General features: G+C 48.2%; 1 protein-coding gene across 10 annotated transcripts; it reads left to right on the forward strand.

The window, feature by feature from the left end:
* Positions 1–1,457: 1,457 nt before the first annotated feature.
* Positions 1,458–22,748, forward strand: KIF23 (kinesin family member 23; the record flags this gene model as incomplete). 10 transcript variants are annotated; one of them, XM_079317630.1, is made up of 24 exons in its annotated part: positions 1,458–1,573; positions 1,750–1,810; positions 3,037–3,165; positions 5,292–5,397; positions 6,425–6,561; positions 7,232–7,341; positions 8,401–8,571; positions 10,379–10,420; positions 11,459–11,571; positions 11,816–11,937; positions 12,363–12,465; positions 12,751–12,830; positions 12,926–13,045; positions 13,691–13,850; positions 14,498–14,665; positions 14,897–15,054; positions 15,290–15,463; positions 16,022–16,201; positions 16,610–16,897; positions 18,402–18,632; positions 19,244–19,326; positions 19,788–19,869; positions 21,122–21,192; positions 22,083–22,748. In XM_079317630.1, exons 1-24 carry the CDS (start codon positions 1,563–1,565, stop codon positions 22,096–22,098), a joined length of 2,916 nt encoding a protein of 971 aa, XP_079173756.1. In that variant the 5' UTR covers positions 1,458–1,562. The 10 variants fall into 10 exon arrangements, 8 of the variants coding, with proteins under 8 accessions (XP_079173756.1, XP_079173761.1, XP_079173758.1 ...); XR_013775810.1 differs by lacking the exon at positions 10,379–10,420 and having other exon boundaries at positions 1,480–1,573; positions 22,083–22,587; positions 22,690–22,748; XM_079317628.1 differs by having other exon boundaries at positions 1,487–1,573; positions 1,747–1,810; positions 22,083–22,236.
* Between the last annotated feature and the right edge of the window lie 1,072 nt (positions 22,749–23,820).

The raw sequence follows: 23,820 nt of genomic DNA on the forward strand, positions 1-23,820 counted from the left end.
AAGCTGGCTGGGATTTTCGGGATATTTATAAGCACTGGAATTGTTTTTCTTACAGTTTTATTAAATTAACACAAATCACTGATTTTAATCTGCTTAATAATAAAAAATATTTCTGGGAAAACGAATCCCTGTGGAGATCACTGCTGATAATTCCAGAGTTTATTTACTTTGGGAGATGCTGTGACCGGGGAGGAATCCAGCTGGGGTTGGAGAGCCAGGAAAAAACGTGGGGAATCATCCCAGAATTATTCCAGGTCGTTCAACTTTTGGACTGAAATCCTCCCGTCCTCTGAAATGTCAGGAAATTTGGGAAAACTGGGATGGAATGCCAGAATTCCACAGGATCCACCCATGGAATGGGTGATGCTGGATCTTGGAGTGACACAAGAGAGGATTTTTTTTCCAGGTTTTTTTTAACAAAAAATCTCTGGATTTTCCTCAATTGCCTTCCCAGGAGAAATGCAAACTCTGTGTCCAGTTGTTCCAAGGAAATAAACTGGGATATTTCTTTGTGGAATGTTGATCCGTGGCAAATCCCAAAGAAATCTGGGAATTTTGGGATCAAATTCCCTCATCCCTCCTTGGAAAAGCTGGAAAAGAGCAGGAATTTCAGGCTCCTCCAGGTCATTTTATCCCCCATTTTTAAAAAAATATCCTTGAAGAGAATTGTGGAAAAATTCAGGAATTTGGACTAAAAATGGGAATTCTCTGGAATTTAAAATTAATTCAATCCCCTTCCCCATTTCCCCATTGGAATCCATTCCCTTGGCAGGAAATTTTCTTCTCTCTGGACTTGTTCTGCTGGATTTTTTCCACATGTCCCAACACCACATTTCCATGGATCATTTCCCACAGGTTGGGAATTAACTCGTTTCCAACGGGTTGGGAATTAATTCCAACAGGTTGGGATTTAACTCATTTCCATCAGGTTGGGAATTATTTCCAACAGATTGAGGATTAACTAATTTCCATTGGGTTGGGAATTAACACATTTTCCACATATTGGGGATTAACTAATTTCCATTGGTTGAGAATTAACACATTTTCCACATACTGGGGTTTAACTAATTTCCATTGGGTTGGGAATTAACTGGTTTTTCACAGGTTGGGAAATCCTTTCCTTCAAGTTGGGAATTAACTAACTTTCCACATATTGGGGTTTAACACATTTCCATGGGGTTGGGAATTAAATGAGTGACTGATTCACCTCCAGGCAGGCACACAGGGAAGCCCTGGCTCTGAAAACGATCTGCGTTCCACCAGTTTTCTTGAAAAATCGGAATTAGGCGGATAAAAAAGGAGGAAAAAAACCGGAAAAGCCGGGATCAGCCGGGACCGGGATTCGAACCCGCGGCGTCTCCCACTCCACCACCGCCACCAGCAGGGGGCGCCCGCGCCTCGAGCCACGCCCCTCGGCGTCGCCATGGTGATGCGTGCGCGATGACGTCGGAGGCGGCGCGCGCGCTGATTGGCCGGATTTGAATCGCGGCGGGCGCGCGGCGGGCGCTCGGTGCCAGCCCCGCAGCGCGAGCCCCGGGCCCTGTCGCGACAGCGGCCGCGACATGAAGGCGGCGTGAGTGGCTCCGCAAGCCCCGGGGCGGCGGGAGGCGGCGGGGCGGGGGTCCCGGGGTGGGATGGGATGGGGGTCCCGGGGATGGGGCGGCTCCCCCCGCTTCCTTCGCCTCCCGGTTCTCCCCGTCCTCTCTCGGCCGTTCCCGGTGTCCCCTCACGGATCTCTCCCCTCAGTAGGGCCAAGACGCCGCGGAGGCCGAAGAAAGCCACGAACCCCACGCTGAAGGACCCGGTGGGGGTGAGTGCGGGGCTCATCCCGAATTCCCTCATTCCCACCTCCCAGAACTCCCGGGATTATTGCCGGGCTCATCCCGAATTCCCGAATTCCCAGCTTTATTGCCGGGTTTATCCCCGTTTCCCTCACCCCACGCGTACTGCCGGGGTCATTCCCGGTTTATTACCTGTTTTTCCCCATCTCAGGCATTTCTGGGATCATTGTCAGTTTCATTCCCGTTTATTTTCCCCATTCCCGGTTTCATTCCCGGTTTATTTTCCCAATCCTAGTTTCATTCCCAGTTTCGTTCCCAGTTTATTTCCATTCCCAGGTTCATTCCCAGTTTATCCCCAATCCCAGATGTACTCTGAGTTTCATTCCCAGTTTATTCTCCCCAATCCCAGGTTCATTCCCAGTTTATCCCCATTCCCAGTTTCCCCATTCCCAGTTCCATCCCCAGTTCCCCATTCCAGGTGTACTGCCGGGTTCATTCCCAGTTCCATCCTCAGTTTCCCCATTCCCAGTTCCATCCCCACTCCCAGTTTCCCCATTCCCAGTTCCATTCCCAGTTTCCCATTCCCAGTTCCATTCCCAGTCTCTCCCATCCCAGGTGTACTGCCGGGTTCATTCCCAGTTTTCCCATTCCCAGTTTCCCATTCCCAGTTTCCCATTCCCAGTTTCCCATTCCCAGTTTATCCCAGTTTATCCCATTCCCAGTCTCTCCCGTGCCAGGTGTACTGCCGGGTTCATTCCCAGTTTCCCAGTTTATCCCAGTTTATCCCATTCCCAGTCTCTCCCATCCCAGGTGTACTGCCGGGTTCATTCCCAGTTTCCCAGTTTATCCCAGTTTATCCCATTCCCAGTCTCTCCCGTCCCAGGTGTACTGCCGGGTTCATTCCCAGTTTCCCAGTTTCCCATTCCCAGTTTATCCCAGTTTATCCCATTCCCAGTCTCTCCCGTGCCAGGTGTACTGCCGGGTTCATTCCCAGTTTCCCATTCCCAGTTTATCCCAGTTTATCCCATTCCCAGTCTCTCCCGTGCCAGGTGTACTGCCGGGTTCATTCCCAGTTTCCCATTCCCATTCCCAGTTTATCCCAGTTTCCCAATCCCAGTCTCTCCCATCCCAGGTGTACTGCCGGGTTCATTCCCAGTTTCCCATTCCCATTCCCAGTTTATCCCAGTTTCCCATTCCCAGTTTCCCATTCCCAGTTTATCCCAGTTTATCCCATTCCCAGTCTCTCCCATCCCAGGTGTACTGCCGGGTGCGGCCGCTCAGCAGTGCGGATCAGCAGTGCTGCATCGAGGTCATCAACAGCACCACGGTGCAGCTGCACCCGCCCGAGGGATTCCGCCTGTTCCGCAACGGCGAGTACCGCGAGGTGACCCCACCTGACCAAATACTGACCAAATACTGACCAAATACTGACCCAAAACTGACCCAAAACTGACCCCAAAACTGACCAAATACTGACCCAAAACTGACCAAATACTGACCCAAAACTGACCCAACACTGACCCTAAACACTGACCAAATACTGACCCCAACCTGACCAAATACTGACCAAATACTGACCAAATACTGACCCCAACCTGACCAAATACTGACCAAATACTGACCAAATACTGACCCCAAAACTGACCCTAAACTGACCAAATACTGACCCCAAAACTGGCCCAAAACTGACCCAAAACTGACCAAATACTGACCCCAAACACTGACCAAATACTGACCAAATACTGATCCAACACTGACCCCAAAACTGACCCTAAACTGACCAAATACTGACCAAATACTGACCCAAAACTGACCAAATACTGACCCCAAACACTGACCAAATACTGACCAAATACTGACCAAATACTGACCCAAAACTGACCAAATACTGACCCCAAACACTGACCAAATACTGACCAAATACTGACCCAACACTGACCCCAAAACTGACCCTAAACTGACCCAAAACTGACCCAACACTGACCAAATACTGACCCCAAAACTGACCCTAAACACTGACCAAATACTGACCCCAAAACTGACCAAATACTGACCCAAACCTGACCCCAAAACTGACCAAATACTGACCAAATACTGACCAAATACTGACCCCAAACACTGACCCTAAACACTGACCAAATACTGACCAAATACTGACCCAAAACTGGCCCAAAACTGACCCAAAACTGACCCAACACTGACCCTAAACCTGACCAAATACTGACCCCAAAACTGACCCAAAACTGACCCAACACTGACCAAATACTGACCCCAAAACTGACCCTAAACACTGACCAAATACTGACCCAAAACTGACCCAAAACTGACCCAACACTGACCAAATACTGACCAAATACTGACCCAAAACTGACCAAATACTGACCCAAAACTGACCAAATACTGACCCCAAACACTGACCAAATACTGACCCAAAACTGACCCCAAAACTGACCCAAAACTGACCAAATACTGACCCAAAACTGACCCCAAAACTGACCAAATACTGACCCAAACCTGACCCCAAAACTGACCCAAAACTGACCAAATACTGACCCCAAAACTGACCAAATACTGACCCAAAACTGACCAAATACTGACCCGAATACTGACCAAATACTGACCCAAAACTGGCCCAAAACTGACCAAATACTGACCCCAAAACTGACCCAACACTGACCCTAAACACTGACCCTAAACACTAACCCAAAACTGACCCAAAACTGACCCAAAACCTGACCCAACACTGACCCTAAACACTGACCCCAATACTGACCCCAAACACTGATCCAATACTGACCCCAATACTGACCCCAATACTGACCAATACTGACCCCAATACTGACCAATACTGACCCCAATACTGACCCCAATTCCCAAATTCCTGCTCGCAGTTCCCAAATTCCTGCCCCCCCAATTCCTGCCTGGAATTTCCCAAATTCCTGCCCCCAATTTCTGCCCCTAATTCCCAAATTCCTGCCCCCAATTCCTGCCTGCAATTCCCAAATTCCTGCCCGGAATTCCCAAATTCCTGCCCCCAATTCCTGCCTGCAATTCCCAAATTCCAGCCTTGTTGGAACAACCTGGTTTATTGGGAGCCTGCCCAGCATTCTGAGATTCCATGAATTCCTTCTCCCTACTCTCCAAATTTTCCCCGTGGCTTGTGGGAATTCTTGCACCACAAAAATCCATCCAGGACAAAAAAAAATAAATCCCTTCCTAATCCATAAAATATGTGGGAAGCACCATTCCCTCACATTCATTCCATGGGCAGGGAAATCTCCCAGCATCCCAGATTGATCCAACCTTACACATTCCAGGGATAAGGAATCCACAATTAAAACCCAAAATAAATCCAATTTTATGAGGGAACAGCTCCACTTTAGCCACAGTGGATTTTCCTTAGCTTGGATTTCTGGGGGGAGAAATTCAAAACTGGGAATTCTGTGCTCTGTGGGATCCACTGCAGGATGTGGAGCTGGAATTCCAGGGTGGTTTTCCCTCTTTTGGCAGACACAGTATTCCTTCAAGGAGGTTTTTGGCACTCTGGTGGTGCAGAAGGAGCTTTTTGATGTGGTGGCCAAACCTCTGGTGGAGGATCTGATCAGGGGCAAAAATGGTGAGCAGAGTTCCTGTCCTGTCCCCCATTCCCAGAATTTCACCATTCCCAAGGTTTGGTTGGGTTCTTCCCTTGAAGAAATGAAGGAAAAATTGGGAAAAAAAAAGTCAAATATTTAATTAATTAGGGAATTTCATCCCACTGAAATTGCCAATCTATTCCTGCTGTTCTAATGGGATTTCAGCTTGGAGGAGCCATTCCCTTGGAAGCTTTTTTTATGGGATAGGAATCCTGGGATGGGAATGGATGATCCCAAGATTTGGTTGGAATTGTGGCTCAGCTCCTCACACAAAATGGGATTTCAATTCTCTTGGGCTCTTCCCTTGAAGAAATGAAGGAAAAATTGGGAAAAAAAAAAAGGAAAATATGTAATTAATTAGGGAATTTTATCCCACTGAAATTCCCAATCTATTCCTGCTGTTCCAGCAGGGGATTTCAGCCTGGAGGAGCCATTCCTTTGGAAGTTGTTATGGAATAGGAATTCTGGGATGGGAATGGATGATCCAGTGCTATAAAATTGTTGTTGGAGTCACCTGGTTTAGCAAAACGTGTCCCTGCCTTTGGCCATGGGATTGTCTTTAAGGTCCCTTCCCACCCAAACCCTTCTGGAATTCCATGAATTATGCATCCAAATCTTTCTCCCTGCTCTCCCAAATTTTCCTGTGGTCTGTGAGAATTGCAAATTGCCAAATCAGAATTTTGGGGCTTTTAGCAAAGCACATTTTCAACTCCTAAAAAAAACCCATCACTTCCTAAACCATCAAATATATGGGAGGGACATTAAAGCTAATCCCATTCCATGGGCAGGGGAACCTTCCACTCTCCCAGGAAAAGTGGAATATTCCCATCCAGCCTGGAATATTCCAGGGATGTGCCAGGGCTGATTTGTGACTCTTGGAGAAGGTGATGGATATTCCCAGCTGTGACCATCAGCACTTTGGATGATGTGGCCTATTGGAGGCAGAATTTTTTTTTTTTTTTATTTTTGATTATCCCATTGATTTCTCCCTTTTCCTTGCATTCCCAGGTCTCCTGTTCACCTATGGAGTGACAGGCAGTGGGAAGACCCACACCATGACAGGATCTCCAGGGGATGGGGGGCTCCTGCCCCGCTGCCTGGCCATGATCTTCAACAGCATCGGCCCCTTCCAGGCCAAGAGATTTGTGAGTGCCTCCCCACATCCTCCCCACTGCCCCAAATCCCTGCTGGAAGGCTTGGAAAGGGAAAAAAATCCCAATTCCAGAGTCCTGGTTCCAAAAGGGAATGAATTGCTAAACCATTCTGTGCTTATTCTCCAAGCCCATCCTAGGAAAAACCTGTTCAAAACACATGGAGAGGAATCCAGCCAGGAATGTTTCAGTACTGCTGGCCAAGGTGTTCCCTTCCTCATTAGGATGGGTGATTAATAAGCATATATTTAATTAATTAGGCAGTTGTATCCCACTGAAATTCCCAATTTATTCCTGCTGTCCTAACAGGTGATTTCAACATGGAGGAAGCCATTCCATGTTTTTTTCCCTGGAAACAGTGAAAAACACTCCATATTTCCATATTATTCCACTTCATTGCAGTAAATCCCATCCTACCAAAAAATATTTGTCTCCTCATGAAATTAGGGACATTTTTCCAAAGGTGTGCCTATAATATACTGAAATAACCTGAAATTCTTTTCTAAAACATTATTTTGCAAATTCCTTGTGTCAGATCTTGCTGGGTCGAGCACCAATGAAGGGCATAATAATAAATTAATAGCAGCCTAATCAGACTAATTAATACTTTGTTGGCCAGCACCTGGATGTTGGAATTGGCTGAAATTCCTGTTTTTTCCCTCAGGTTTTCAAGCTGGATGACAAGAACGGGGTGGATGTGCAGAGTGATGTGGATGCTCTGCTGGAACGCCAGAGGAGGGAAGCCCTGCCCACCCCAAAAACTCCAGCTGGGAAGTGAGTGACTCTGGGAATAGCAGAGGGAATTTATTCCCTAGAAATGGGATTACAATCCTCTCAGGCCCTTCTCTCAAAGAAATGAAGGAAAAATTGGGAGGAAAGAATGGCAAATATTTAATTAATTAGGTAATTGTATTCCACTGAAATTCCTAATCTATTCCTGCTGTTCTAACAGGAGATTTCAGCTTGGAAGAAACCATTCCATAGCTTTTATTCTTGAGTTTTTGGGCCTTTTTCCCCTCAGGATTTTGACCTTTTCCCCCAGAATCCCAACCATAGAAGTTCCTCAGTTGGATCATGAAATTCCCTCCATGGGATTGTGGAATTCCAACCATGGATCATGGAGTTCCAACCATGGAATTCCCTCTGTTGGACCATGGAATTCCCTCAGTTGATCATGGAATTCCAACCATGGAATTCCCTCAGCTGGATTGCAGAATTTCCACAATGGAATTCCATCAGTTGATCATGGAATTCCAACCATGGAATTCCCTCCGTTGGACTGTGGAATTCCAACCATGGAATTCCATCAGTTGACCATGGAATTCCAACCATGGAATTCCAACCATGGAATTCCCTCCGTTGGACCGTGGAATTCCAACCATGGAATTCCAACCATGGAATTCCCTCCGTTGGACCGTGGAATTCCAACCATGGAATTCCATCAGTTGACCATGGAATTCCAACCATGGAATTCCCTCCGTTGGACTGTGGAATTCCAACCATGGAATTCCATCAGTTGACCATGGAATTCCAACCATGGAATTCCCTCCGTTGGACCATGGAATTCCAACCATGGAATTCTCTCCATTGGACCATGGAATTCCAACCATGGAATTCCAACCATGGAATTCCCTCCGTTGGACCATGGAATTCCAACCATGGAATTCCATCAGTTGATCATGGAATTCCAACCATGGAATTCCCTCTGTTGGACCATGGAGTTCCAGCTCCTGGCCCTTCACAGCACCCCCCACAGAGCAGAATCCTCCCTCATTCCCCCTCCCAGCCCTCCGGCTCCCCCGGGAATTGCAGATCCAGCTCCTGTCTCCCCAGGAGGCCGCTGGATCCCGAGTTTGCCGACATGATCGACGCCCGGGATCGCTGCCGGGCGGCCGAGGTGGACGAGGACAACGTCTACGGCGTCTTCGTGTCCTACGTGGAGATCTACAACAACTACATCTACGACCTGCTGGAGGAGGCTGCCGTGGACTCCATCAAACCCAAGTGAGCCTGGGGATCCCAAATCCAAACCCCAAACCGGCATTTTCCCAGCCTGGCCTTGGGAATCGGCGCCAGACTCTGGAAGAGGGGGATGAGGAAAACGTCTGTGGTGTCTCTGTGTGCTGATATCCACCACCTGCTTTGGGCCCTTCAAACCCCAGGGAGTTTGGGAATTACAGATTCCCAATCCTGGAAGGATTTTCTAGGATTTCCACTGGGGTTTTTTGGTTCTAGCCTTAGGGAGCTTGGCTCAGAATTCCCAGATTCCCAATCCTGGAAGGATTTTCTAGGATTTCCTCCATGGTTTTTTTGTTCTAGCCTTAGGGAGCTTGGCTCAGAATTCCCAGATTCCCAATCCTGGCAGGGTTTTCTAGGATTTCCACTGGGGTTTTTTGGTTCTAACCTTAGGAAGCTTGGCTCAGATTCCCAGTCCTAGGATTTTCTAGGATTTCCACCTTGTTTATTGGAGTTCTAACCTTAGGGAGCTTGGCTCAGAATTCCCAGATTCCCAATCCTGGGAGGATTTTGTAGGATTTCCACCATGATTTTCTTGGTTCTAACCTTAGGGAGCTTGGCTCAGAATTCCCGGATTCCCAATCTTGGAAGGATTTTCTAGGATTTCCACTGGGGTTTTTTGGTTCTAACCTTAGGATGCATGACTCAGAATTCCCAGATTCCCAATCCTGGCAGGGTTTTCTAGGATTTCCACTGGGGTTTTTTGGTTCTAGCCTTAGGGAGCTTGGCTCAGAATTCCCAGATTCCCAATCCTGGAAGGATTTTCTAGGATTTCCACTGGGGTTTTTTGGTTCTAGCCTTAGGGAGCATGACTCATAATTCCCAGATTCCCAATCCTGGGAGGATTTTGTAGGATATCCACTGGGGTTTTTTGGTTCTAGCCTTAGGGAGCTTGGCTCGGAATTCCCAGATTCCCAATCCTGGCAGGGTTTTCTAGGATTTCCACTTTGATCTTTTTGGTTCTAACCTTAGGGGTCTTGGCTCAGAATTCCTGGGAATCACTATTAAAAACACATGGTAAAGAATCCAGACAGGAATATTGCAGTGCTGATGGCCATGGTGCTCCTTTCCTCGTTAGGCTGGGTGATTAATAAGCAAATATTTAATTAATTAAGCAATTGTATCCCACTAAAATTCCCAATCTATTCTAGCAGGTGATTTCAACTTGGAACAAGTTGCTTTTTTTCCCCTGGTAACAGTGAAAAACACTGATTTGTTTCCCTATTGTTCCACTTGAGATCAGTAATTCCCAGAAAACCAGAAATTAGGGATATTTTTTAGGGTTATTTTGTGATAATTTTAAGAGATATTTTTAAGGGATATTTTATAATAATTTTTAGGGATTTTTTTAGGGGTATTTTGTGATGCCTAAAATCAGTAGGAAAAATCTGCAAATTTCTCTTGGAATCCATGGATTGAAATTCCAACTCCATTAAAGGACCCCCTCAGTCCTGTGTTAATTAAGGAGTGGTTGATTAACAAAGACTAATGAAGGCAAAGCAAACTGGGAGCTGTCTCCAGGGTCCTCATTCCAGAAGGATTTGAATCTCTGGGAATGCTTTTAAAACCATTCAGTGTTTAAAAGCATTTTAAAATAAAATTATTTTTTTAACATCAAAATTTTAATTTAAATTTTAAGCATAAAAAGAAAAATATTAAAAGGTGCTTATTCCCAAAGCCCATCCTAAAAAAAAAATAAAAAATCTGGGATTATTTCTCCCTCTGGTAGCTGCAGTGTGGAAAGATTTGAGGCAGAAATCAAGGATTTAATATTTTTTCCCCATTTTTTTGGTAGGTGGAACAGTTGCAACACTCCTGTGAGAAATGGAGACTTTGTGTATGTGTCCAATGTCTTATTCCCATTATTCCACTGCTGCTTGCCTTGAGTAGAAACAGAAAATTCCTGCTTTTCCTTGCTTTCCTAGGAAATCTAGGATGCTCTCCTTGTTTCTGTGTGCTTGTAGAAAAGCAATAGCTGCCACCAAAGCAATTAATTGCAATTAAATAGCTGCTAATTAGAGAATAGCTGAAGTGTCACTAATCCTGGCTGTGTGTCCATGTCCTGTATTCCCTCTTCCAGCTTTTAGATGGAGAATTGACCTTCTCCCCTCAGAATTTTGGATTATTTTCCCTCAGAATTTTGCATTATTTTTCCCTCAGCATTTTTTTCTCTTTTTCCCCTCTGATTTTTTTACCATTTTTACCTCAGAATTTTGTATGATTTTCACCTCAGAATTTTTGCACATTTTCCCCTCAGAATTTTGACCCTTTTCATTAGTAATTTTTGACCTTTCCCCTCAGCATTTTGGATTCTTTTCCCCTCAGCATTTTTGGTCTTTTCCCCTCATACTTTTGACCATTTTTTCCCCCTGAATTTTTGATGTTTTGCCTCAGAATTTTTGGACATTTCCCCCTTATAAGTTTGTCTTTTTCCCTTCAGAACTTTGACCTTTCCCCTCAGTTATTTTTGAACCTTTTTCCCCTCAAGATTTTTGGGCCCTTTACCCTCAGCATTTTAGATTATTTTCCCCTCAGCATTTTGAATTATTTTCCCCTCAACATTTTGAATTATTTTCCCCTCAGCATTTTGGATTATTTTCCCCCTGAATTTTTGAACCTTTTCCCCTCAGAATTTTTGAACCTTTTCTCCTCAGAATTTTGACCATTTTCCCCTCAGAATTTTTGCCGTTTTCCCCTCAGAATTTTTGCCGTTTTCCCCTCAGACCTGTGACCCTTTTCCCTCCAAATTCTGAATTTTTCCCCTCCGAATTTTACCCTTTTGCCCTCCAAGAATCTCTGCATGGCAGGAAGCTCCCCAGGCGACCCCACCCTAATATAATTTATTTATTTTCCCTTTTTTTCCCCCATCCCAAAGACCTCCCCAATCCAAAACCCTTCGGGAAGACCAGAACCACAACATGTACGTGACGGGCTGCACCGAGGTGGAGGTCAAATCCACAGAGGAAGCTTTTGAAGTCTTTTGGAGAGGTAAAAAATAAAAAAAAATCTTGAAATTCAGGGTTGATCCCAAACCCCTTAAATATTATCCACGAGTAAATTCCGCTGGAACAGCTCCATCCAACCTTGGACCCTTCCAAGGATGGAGCATCTCTGTGCATTTAGGGTTTCACCAGCTCTTCCCAGTATCCCTCAGCTGTGAAATGCTGCTGGAGGAGGTGGGAATTTTGGGATTGCAGTGGGATTTTTTGGGGTTTTTGGGGTGTGTGAGCAGGGCAGAAGAAGCGGCGCATCGCCAACACGCAGCTGAACCGGGAATCCAGCCGCTCCCACTCCGTGTTCATCATCAAACTGGCACAGGCTCCTCTGGATGCAGATGGGGACAACGTCCTCCAGGTCAGTCCTGGGTTATTCCAGGAGGATTTTATGGAATTTGCCTCAGAATCAGCTCCCGTGCCTCAAGTTTGGAGGGGTTTTTTTGAGATTTTTTTGGAGGAGTTAATGATACGTTTGGGGTTAAAACAGAGGATGAAGCTGCTGATTTTTAATGATAAGTTTGGGGTTAAAACAGAGGGTGAAGCTGCTGATTGGTTTTTACATCTTCCTTTGTCTGGGAATCTCAAATTTTGGGAATTTGATTCAACAGCTTTTAATCCCAAGGCAGAAGGGATCTGCCAAACTTACCCCCCAAAAAAAAAATCTGTGCCAACCCCTCTGAGCTTGTATCCAACACATTCTTTGGAAGTGGTTTTTGGGATGAGGTGTCCCCCATTCCCTTTGGAGGGAATATGGAGGGATCCAGGATCTCTTCTGTATCCCAGGAAAAGGAGCAGATCATCCTGAGCCAGCTGTCCCTGGTGGATCTGGCTGGAAGTGAGAGAACCAACAGGACCAAAGCTGAGGGGAACAGGCTGCGGGAGGCAGGTAGGAACCCCCTGCTAATTAACCTTGCTAATTAAGCTCCTGCTAATCCTGTCTCCAAGGGAAGAATCCCAGGAATTCTTGAAGTGCTGTGTTAGGGTTTGATGACCTTAAATCTTCCCGTTTGGAAAGCACAAGTTTGCAGCAGCACTTCTGCCACTTCAGTTAATTAGAGAAATTATTAGCAAATATCATTAATTAGGCAGTTTATTCTTCAGAATAATTTGGGAATGTGATTCAAGGGCTGCTCATGGAGGTTTTTTTTCCCCTTGTGTCTGCTTTTTTTAGGGAATATCAACCAGTCATTGATGACTTTAAGGACGTGCATCGAGGTTCTGCGGGAAAACCAATTGTACGGAACAAACAAGGTGGGCAGCCCTTCCTTAATTACCCTTAATTATCCTTGGATTTCATCACCTGGGTAAGGAAAACTCACTGGATTTTCCTTGGCCTTTATTCCCAGATGGTCCCATACAGAGATTCCAAACTCACTCATCTCTTCAAGAACTATTTTGATGGAGAAGGGAAAGTTCGGATGATCGTGTGTGTGAATCCCAAGGCTGAGGACTATGAGGAAAGCCTGGTAAATTCCCTTTTTCCATCCTCTCCTGCTCTTCTTTTCCTGTTTTTCCCTGGATTATTGTGCTCCAAGAAATGTAAACAATTGTAATTGGTGTTTGAATGCTTCAATTATAATTTTGTGGAATAAATCTGCTCTCCAAGTCTTATTTTCCCTGTTTGCACCCGCTCCTTGCTTGGAAAGTGGGAAAAGTTTTTGTTCCTCACAGAATTCCTGGTAAATTTAAATTCCCTTTTTCCATCCCCTCCTGCTCTTCTTTTCCTGTTTTTCCCTAGATTCTTGTATTCCAAGGGATGTAAGGAATTATAATGGGTGTTTGAATGCTTCAATTGTAATTTTGTGGGATAAATCTGTTCTCCAAATCTTATTTTTCTTTTCATATTACACCTCCTCCTTGCTTGGAAAGTAAGAAACATTTCCTTCCTCACAGAACTCCATGGAGCCATATTTAGGTGTTTAACCCCTCCTATTCCAACAATTCCAGCTGTTCAATTTTGTGTCTCTTCAGGTGGGACCTTTCAGGAAGATCCCAAACCGCAGCCGGCGCTTCCACCCGCATAATTCCTCCTTTCCCAATTTAACCACCCAAACCCCTCTGCCAGCCCCAAATCCGGGTTCTCCTGGTGTTTTTTCCCTGTTTCCCTGCAGCAAGTGATGCGTTTTGCAGAGATGACCCAGGAGGTGGAGGTGGCCAGGCCCCTGGACCGGCCCCTGTGCGGGCTGACGCCGGGGCGGCGCCTGCGCAACCAGGCATTCCGAGAGGAGCTGGCCCGAAAGCTGGAGCTCAGGGGAGGCCCTGTGGGATCAGGTGAGGGAATTCCACCCTGGCAATGTTCACCTGGGAAAAGAAAAGGGCTCAGGGAAAATTTAGAGTCGCTACCAGAGTCTATCCCAGGAGGGTTGGAGAGGGATGGCACAGGGAGTGGTTTCACATTGGGAAGGAATTCCTGGCTGTGGCTGCCCCTGGGTAAGTGTCCAAGGCCAGGTTGGAATGTGGGACAGTGGGAGGTGGATCTGCCCATGGAATGGGATCACTTTAAGGTCCTTTCCAACCCAAACCATTCCATGATTCCAGCAGGGTTTTCTGTTAGGAATTAAATTTTAAACCAATTCAGTTGAGCCTTAACTGTGCCAGAGGAACCTCAGTACCCTGGGAGCTGCTGCTCTTCCCTCTTCAGTGTCCCTGTGGAGGTTTGCAAGGAATTCCATGGGACTGGGATGAATCCATGGCCCCAATATTCCAGCTCCTGACAGAACATTGTGGGATGTTCCTGGATGTTCAGGACCTGATTTTATTAAAACAAGGAATCAAGGATGTCACATTTAATCCTCTCCCATCCATTACCTCTTTGGAAACCTGTATCCAAATTCATCCATCATTCCCAGTTTTCCACCATCCTGCCCCTTTTCCATTGGAATTTTCCCATCCTACTGATGGATTTTTCCATCCTGCAGGACCAGAGGAGCCATGTGCTGCTGAGCTGTTTTTCCAGAGCTTCCCTCCCCTGCCTCCCTGCGAGCTCTTGGATATCAACGATGACCAAACACTCCCAAAACTGATCGAGGCCCTGGAGCAACGCCACAAAATGAGGCAGATGCTGACAGAGGAATTTGCCAAAAATGGTAGGAATTTGCCCCAGATTGGAGCATCAGGACAAAACTCAGATTTGGTGCCCTTATTATTCCTCAAAGCATTCCCCCTTGCCCCAGTTTTCTTGTTTAGATTAATAGTTTCAACCTTTTTTGTGAGGAATTTTAGGCTTTAAATTGGTTGGGTAAAACAGAGTTTTGGATGTTCTGGGGATAAAGGTGAAGATTACAGATAAAACAGAAAATATCCACATTTTCTTCCAGTTCTTGCCTTTAAAACAATGCTGCAAGAATTTGACTCCAGTGTGTCATCCAAGGAAAATTATATCCAAGGAAAACTGGCTGAGAAGGAGAAAACCATCACAGGGCAGAAGACAGAGCTGGAACGGCTGGAGAAGAAAATTAAAACCTTGGAGTACAAGGTCAGCTGGGTCATTTTGGAGCATAAATCCCTTTTTTTTTATTTTAATGGATCATTTGTCAAATTCAGGAATAAATATTTTGGGGGGAGGGAAATTTTTTTGTCTTTTTTACAAAGTGAAGCTTTTAATACAATGATTTAGAATTGAAAACAGAGATTCACCAGGGGTAATACAAGCAGGAATCCCTGGATCAGAGGGTTGTGTTCCCACCCAAATCCTTCCTCTCTTCCCACAGATTGATATTTTGGAGAAAACAGCCACGATTTACGAGGAGGACAAGAGGAACCTGCAGCAGGAGCTGGAGAGCAAGAGCCAGAAACTGCAGCGGCAGGAGTCAGACAAGAAGAGGCTGGAGGCCAGGCTGCAGGGAATGGTGACTGAGACCTCCCTCAAGTGGGAGAGGGAATGTGTGAGTGCAGGAAAAGAAGGATAAAGTTATCTGGGATTTGGGGTGTGGGGTGTAGGGATGGTTGTAAGGAGGGGGTTTGTGGGAATTCGGGGTTGGAAATTGCTCTTTGCGTTTGTGGAGGTTCTTGGGTGGATCTGGTGGGGAAAGGAAAGGAATTGAGGGGGAAGGAGAGAAAATGGAAAGGAATTGGGGAAGAGAAAATGGAAAGGAATGGAATTGAGGGGAAGGGAGAGAAAAAGAAAGGAATTGAAGGGGAGGGAAAGAAGGAAAGGAGCAGCTGGTGGGGGTGGGGTCAGGCTCTGCTTCCAGGGAACAGGGACAGAGGAAAGGGAACAACCTCAGGCTGAATACTGGCAGAATTCCCTCCTGGAAAGGGTTGTAAACACTGGGGTTGCCCAGGGAGGTTTGGAATCCCCATCCCTGGAGATATCAAGGAACACCTGGATGTGGCACTCAGGACTCCAGACTGAGTTCAGCCCCAACTTGGACTGGCTGATCCTGAAGGGCTTTCCAGCCTCAGCAATTCCATGTTTCCCATGGCTTTCCCTGTCCCTGCAGGAGCGGAGGGTGGCAGCCAAGCAGCTGGAGATGCAGAACAAGCTGTGGGTGAAGGATGAGAAGCTGAAGCAGCTCAAGGCCATCGTCACTGAGCCCAAAGCTGAGAGGCCAGAGAGGCCTTCCCGGGAAAGGGATCGGGAAAAGCCTCTCCCCAGATCTGTGTCTCCCTCCCCCGCGCCCGTGAGTCACCCCCAAACCTTCTGGACTTAGGGAAGAGCATTTTTAGGGATGGAGTGCAGGGATTTTAATCATTGTAGCCCCCAAGCTACAGAGTTGGAGCAGCTTGCTTTGAATTCTTTGTCTGCTGTTTGTTCTTCATCCATTCTCCCACCTCCCAATATCCACAGGAACGGGAAATCCCTGGATCTGTCTGTCCCTGTGTCTCACTGATGTTTCCCTTCTCTCCAGAACTGTGGTGTCCTTGCTGAAGTTTGAGCCCAGAGTCTGGAGCAGCTTGAATTCCCTGTTGTCCTGTTTGTTCTTCATCCATTCTCCCACCTCCTTAGGAAGGGGGGAAACCCCTGGATTTTTTCTGTCCCTGTTTGCTTGGAGTCTCCCATGTCTCACTGCTCTCTCCCTTCTCCCCAGAGCTGCGGTGACCCCGCTGAGCCTGGGGACAGCCGGGTGGCCCCGCAGCTGCCCAGGCGCTCCAACTCTTGCAGCAGCATCTCTGTGGCCTCCTGTGTGCTGGAGTGGGAGCAGAGAGGCCCTTCCTGCGAGCCAGCCAACATTCCCAAACCCAGGAATAAAGCAGGAGCAGAGCCAGGCTCAGCCTGGCCCAGCCCCGCCAGGAGGAGAGGGATGTGCTGGAACCGAGTGCTGGAAGTGCCCAGGGATAGAGAGGAGCTAGAGCAGGAAGAGGATCCGTGCTGCAGGGTTAGTCCTGGCCTAGTGGGGTTGAGCCCAGCTTTACAGTTCTCTGCCTTTTAGCCTGGCTTAAAGGTTTTCTAACCCTAAGCCCGGCTTAAAGGTTCTCTGCCCTTGAGCCTGCCTAACATAGAGTAGAGCTGTCCTTAATATGCCCTGCTGGTCCCAGACTGAACCTGGCTGCCCTCGCTGCCCTCTTGGTGTTTGGAGCTCCCTTGGAGGTTGAGAATTCCCACTTTTAGGGAGCTCTGAGGTAGCCACACTCTGCTCTAGCCATTGGTGTCCTCATGTTTTTCCTGGCTTTTCCTTTTCCTGGTGTTTCCTTTTCCCAGTGTTTCCTTTCCCCTTTTCCTGGTGTTTTTCCCTTTTCCTGGTATTTCCATTTTCCCAGTGTTTTCCTTTTCCCGGTGTTTCCCTTTTCCTTGCCATGCCTTCTCCAATCCCTCCTGCAATTGTGCCCATTCCCAGTTCCCATTCCCAAGTCCCATTCCCAGTTCCCATTTCCATTCCCAGTTCCCATTCCCTGTTCCCATCCCAGGTGGCTCCGGCGGCCCCGCTGCGGCCGCGCCGTTCCCGCAGCGCCGGCAAGCGCTGGGTGGATCACCGGCCCCCATCCCTGCCATTCCCAGTGCCCATTCCCAGTGTCCATTCCCAGTGCCCATTCTGTGTTCCCTGTCCCCATTCCCTGTTCCCATTCCCCGTTCCCATTCCCTGTTCCCATCCCAGGTGGCTCCGGTGGCCCCGCTGCGGCCGCGCCGTTCCTGCAGCGCCGGCGAGCGCTGGGTGGATCACCAGCCCCCATCCCTGCCATTCCCTGTTCCCATTCCCAGTCCCCATTCCCAGTCCCCATTCCCAGTCCCCATTCCCTGTTCCCATTCCCTGTTCCCATCCCAGGTGGCTCCGGCGGCCCCGCTGCGGCCGCGCCGTTCCCGCAGCGCCGGTGAGCGCTGGGTGGATCACCGGCCCCCATTCCCAGTTCCCATTCCCTGTTCCCATTCCCTGTTCCCATTCCCTGTTCCCATCCCAGGTGGCTCCGGCGGCCCCGCTGCGGCCGCGCCGTTCCCGCAGTGCCGGCGAGCGCTGGGTGGATCACCGGCCCCCATTCCCAGTCCCCATTCCCTGTCCCCATTCCCTGTCGCCATTCCCAGTCCCCATTCCCTGTTCCCATTCCCTGTTCCCATCCCAGGTGGCTCCGGCGGCCCCGCTGCGGCCGCGCCGTTCCCGCAGTGCCGGCGAGCGCTGGGTGGATCACCGGCCCCCATCCCTGCCATTCCCAGTCCCCATTCCCTGTCCCCATTCCCTGTTCCCATTCCCTGTTCCCATTCCCCGTTCCCATTCCCTGTTCCCATCCCAGGTGGCTCCGGCGGCCCCGCTGCGGCCGCGCCGTTCCCGCAGCGCCGGCGAGCGCTGGGTGGATCACCGGCCCCCATTCCCAGTCGCCATTCCCAGTCCCCATTCCCAGTCTCCATTCCCAGTCCCCATTCCCTGTTCCCATTCCCTGTTCCCATCCCAGGTGGCTCCGGCGGCCCCGCTGCGGCCGCGCCGTTCCCGCAGTGCCGGCGAGCGCTGGGTGGATCACCGGCCGCCGTCGCACGTGCCCATGGAGACGCTGCTGCAGCCGCGCGTGCCCAGGGCCATCACCATGGAGTCGCCCAGCGAGCGAGCCCTGGCCAGGTGTGACCGGTACCTGCTGACCCACCAGGAGCTCGCCTCCGACGGGGAGATCCAGACCAAGCTCATCAAGGTGACCTTGGGAATCTCATGTTGGAATTGTCAAAACTTAGTTTAAATTACTCCAGGAATTCCTGGAGGTGGCACTCGGTGCTCCGGGCTGGGGACTAGGTTGAGGTCCAGACTGAGCTCATCAAGGTGACCTTGGGAATCTTGGGAATGTTACATTGGAATCGCTGGAATTTAGTTTGGAGTTTTTATTGTTGGGTTCCGTGATTTGTGGGATCCTGTGATTCATGAATCCCATGGTTTGTGGAATTCCATGGTTTGTGGGATCCCATGATTTGTGGATCCCATGGTCCACGAATTCCATGGTTTGTGGGATCCCACAATTTGTGCATCCCATGATTTGTGGAATTCCATGGTTTATGGGATCCCATGATCTGTGGAATCCCATGATTTGTGAATCTCATTGTCCGTTAATCCTGTGGTTTGTGGATTCTGTGGTCCATGAATTCCATGATTTTTAGGATCCCACAATTTATCTGTTTTCCTGTGAAAAAAGGCAATAATCCATTGGCAGTGAAATGGGAGGAGCTTATTTGTGTCTGTATCTCCTTGGGCTGGAATTCTGGGATGAATCCCATCCCAATCCTGCTTTTCCTTGTCCTTTTCCCATTCCAGGGGGATGTGTTCAAGACCAGGGGTGGGGGCCAGGCCGTGCAGTTCACAGACATCGAGACCCTCAAGCAGGAATCTCCCACCGGGTGAGTCCAGCCTCTGGAATCCTGGAATTCCCAAAATTCCAGTCATGGAACCTTTGATTTGAGCTTAAGGAATCCTGGAGTTCCAATGATGGAACCTTTAATTTGAGCTGAAATTCCCAGCGTTCCAATTGTTAACTTTTCATTTGAGTTTCTGGAATTCTGGAATTTCCAAAATTCCAATGGTGAAACCTTTCGAGTTGCTGGGATTTCCAAGGTTCCAATGATGGAACTTTGAGCTTCTGGAATTGTGGGAATTCCATGTGCCCATGTGGAACCTCTTCCAGGCCAGATGATCCAATGGGAAAATCCAACTTGAAATCTCATATAAACTTGGAGAAATTTACGGCTGCTGGAGCTGCTGGATCCAAGATTTTTTAAGGAAGACTAAAGAGGTTTTCCAGTGTTGGAATGTGGCAGATTCCCTGAGGTTTGTGCTGTAATTCCATAAATTCCCATTCCAGGCGGAAGCGCCGCTCGTCCCCTCCCAATCCCGACCCCACCGGCGACGCCGCGGACTCGGAATGGACGGACGTGGAGACCAGGGTGAGCTGGGAATGTCATCCTGCATCCTGGAATTCTGGGATAGAGTGGGTTGGGAGGCAACTTCAGCTCATCCCAATTCAGCCATTCCATGGGTGCTTCCTGCTATCCCCTTGGACATTGCAGGGCTGGACATCCAAACCCGTTGTCCTGGTTGGAAGAACAGGCGTCTGCCACTAAAAGCAGAAGCTTCTCTTTGAAATGGAAAATGTAAACCCCTTCCTCCAAATTATTACAATTTTGAAATTAAGGGGCCCTCAGGCAAAGAGATGGGAGTTAGGAATAACAGTTCTTTACTAGGAGAATTAAAATAGCAATGCAGTATTACACAGAACAATCCCAGCCCTGCCAGAGCCAGAATCCAAGCTGGCACAGTCAGTCAGTCAGGGTGGTGGCACAGTCCCATTCCATGGTGCTGAATCCTCCTGCAGGGGCAGATGTGGCTCAGCTGGAGCAGTGCTCCTGGAGAAGGTGCAGTTTCCTCTGAAGCTCCAGGGATGATGTGGAAGGGTCTGGTTTTCCTCTGGAATCCAGTGGAAAGATGGAATAACTTGGTGTCCAAAATCTCAGTTTTTCTCTGGGTAGGAAAAGCTTGGCTCCTGCCCTGGCTGGAGCATCTCCCAGTGGGATGATGGAATTTTATCAGCCATGCCCTGGGACTCAGTGGCCATGAACAGGAGATATCTCCTGGAGGGAGGATGGGCTGTGGGAAGATAAAGATGATTGCCCAGCTGGTTTAACAATGGCCCATTAACAGGAGATATCCCCAGAGTGATAAGAGTCACTGCCACACCCAGTTTTTAACAATGGCCCATTAACAGGAGATATCCCCAGAGTGATAAGAGTCACTGCCACACCCAGTTTTTAACAATGGCCCATTAACAGGAGATATCCCCACAGGGATAAGAGTCACTGCCACACCCAGTTTTTAACAATGGCCCATTAACAGGTGATACCTCCTGGATGAAGGGTGGGTCATGGGAAGGTAAAGATGACTGCCCCAGCTGGTTTTTAACACCTGAGCCATGAACAGGAGATATCTCCTGGAGGGAGGATGGGCTGTGGGAAGATAAAGATGATTGCCCAGCTGGTTTAAAGATGGGCCATGAGCAGAGAATGTGTGCCAGGAGATCAGGGGCACTGCCACACCGGGGTCAGCAGATTGCTGGTCACATCAGCCCAACACACCCATCAGGAATTTGGGAATGCTGGGAATGGTGGGAAGGGGTGGATCCTGACTTTGGTGTATTCCCAGTGCTCCGTGGCCGTGGAGATGAGGGCGGGGTCGGCGCTGGGACCGGGACTGCAGCACCACGCCCAGCCCAAGTGAGTGCTCCTGGGTTCTTTCCAAAATCTGGGAATGTTTTCCCCCCAACTTTGCTGCCCTTCCCACATCAGGTTTGCATTCCCAAGTGGAATATCAGGAATGGCAGCACGAATTCCCTGGATGACCCTTTAACCTCTTGCTCTTATTATCCATTGGGAATTTCCAATTTCTCATGATTGGGAAATTCCTATTTCTCAGAATTGGGATATTCCAATTTCTCAGAATTGGGAAATTCAGATTTCTCAGATTTGGGTAATTCCAGTTTCTCAGAATTGGGATATTCCAATTTCTCAGATTTGGGTAATTCCAGTTTCTCAGGGCTCCATGGGAAGAGGGAATTGCAGTGGAATTCCTGCTAAAATTCCAGCTGCATCGTTATGGAGCCACTAAGGAAGAGTGGAGAATTTCCTCTTTCCCAAATTATTAATGAGTCATCCCTGGGAATTCCAGCTCCATGCTCAACCCAAGGGAGTGCTCCTGGAATTATTTCCTGACATTTCCAGAATTTGGGAATGTTTTCCCCTCAGCTTTGCTGCCCTTCCCACTTTGGGTTTGCATTCCCAACTGGAATAGGATCAAGAATGCCCTGAATTTCCTCTCCAGCCCCTTTAACTTCTCACTCACATTATCCATTAGGAAATTCCAATTTTTTGGAATTCTAATTCCCTTTGGGAAGAGGGAATTGAGGAATTGGAATCCACCTTTGCTTCTTCTGCTGCCTAGAAACCCAAAGAAAAACCCAGAATTTTTTTTTGAGTTTTAAATTTTGGAATTTTTAGAAGCTGTGGGAGATTTGGGAGTGCAAAACCCTGGGAATGAGGGGGTTAGCTGCTCCCAAAATTCCTCTGGATGAATCCTGAAAATTCTCCGTGGCTCTTTCCCATTGCAGGCGCAGGAAACCCTGAATTTTTCCAGCTGGAATCCTGGATTTTCCCAGCCTGAGGAATTCTCTGCTGCCATTGCTCCTCAGGAACTGCTTTGTGCTCATTCCCAGAGGTTTTTAGGGAAGCTGGGAAATGGTTCCATGGGTCATCCCAAAGAAGTTCTGCATGGATCTGTCCTTTACCATAGATTTAGGGAACTCCTAAAGGTCCCTCTGGAATTCCAAATGGAGCTGGATCCTTACAGACAGAGCCACCAGGCTTTTCCCTGGGAGATTTTACCAGCTTTTTCCCAGTTTTTTCAATCCCAAATCCATCTTTTTCTGATCACTCCCTCTCTTCTGGGAGACCCAACTGCTGCTACAGTCCAGCACTTTAAGGGTGTTTTTTGGCCATTCCCAATTTTACTGGAACCAGGAAAAACTTGGGAATACCGATTTTCTTCTGGCAAGAATGAATTTGGAATATTTAAATTGTCAGAACATTCCAGGCTCACCCAAAATCCTGGGAGCAGTGGGAATTCACATCCCACCTGCTCTGGGGTGTGAGGGAAACTATGGAATGTTTTCCATGTGGGAATGGGAGGAAGAGAAAAGGGGATTTCCTCACAGATAGGGTGGGAATTGTCTTTCTGTGTGTCCCTGCAAGGTGTTCAATAAATCCTTTTATTCCAAGGCCTCTTCCTGGTTTTCAGGGAATTCCATGGGGAGCAGCTTCCCTGGTTTTGCAGAAAACCAGGAGCAAAGGTGGTTTTTGGGATGTTGAATCCTGGGATCTGCTTGAGTGCTGAAGTGAGGTTGGGACAATTTTATCCTCAAATTCCCACCAAAGGGAATTTGGGGACATTTTGGGACCATTTTGAGGAATGGAAAATCTTTTCTTCCCAAGGTTTGGAATCCTCAAATCCCAGAATGATTGGGATTGGGATTGGGATTGGGATTGGGATTGGGATTGGGATTGGGATTGGGATTGGGATTGGGATTGGGATTGGAAGGGGTTTTAAAGCTCATCCCAAGGGCAGGGACACTTTCCACTTTCCCAAACTGGCCCTGGATATTCCAGGGATCCTGGGGCAGCTTCTCTGGGAATTCCATCCCAAAATCCCACTCATCCCTGTCCATTCCCTCTGTCATGTCCCTCCTTCCCTTATCCCAAATCCCTCTCCACCTCTCCTGGAGCCACTTTGGGTCCTGGAAGGGGCTCTGAGGATTCCCTGGACCCTTCCCTTCTCCAGGTGAACATTCCCAGCTCTGGGAGCTCTGGAATTCCTCCAGGTCCTTCCCCTGCTGGGATTCCATGGCTGGAGCAGCTCAGGGGGGGACAAGGGGAGGAGTTTTCCATCCCCTGCAGAATTCCAGAATTCCAGAGGCAGCTCCCAGCTGGATCCAAGGGAAGCAGCTCTGCCAGAGCACCACTAGGTGGGGTGGGAAAACCACAGGATTGGGAAATGAATCCTTGGAATATCCCTGCTCCTGCCCCTTGCTGCTGCACTGTGGGGGCATTGGGATTGGGATTGGGATTGGGATTGGGATTGGGATTGGGATTGGGATTGGGAAATAATGGGAATGGTGCTGCTTCCTGAACCTTTTCCTTTCCTGGGATAGGAAATGAATCCTTGGAATATCCCATCCCTGCTCCTGCCTCTTGCTGCTGCACTGTGGGGGGATTGGGATTGGGATTGGGATTGGGATTGGGAAATAATGGGAATGGTGCTGCTTCCTGAGCCTTTTCCTGCCCTGGGATAGG

Source organism: Erithacus rubecula (genome assembly GCF_903797595.1).
Source record: "Erithacus rubecula genome assembly, chromosome: 14".
Taxonomy (NCBI): domain Eukaryota; kingdom Metazoa; phylum Chordata; class Aves; order Passeriformes; family Muscicapidae; genus Erithacus; species Erithacus rubecula.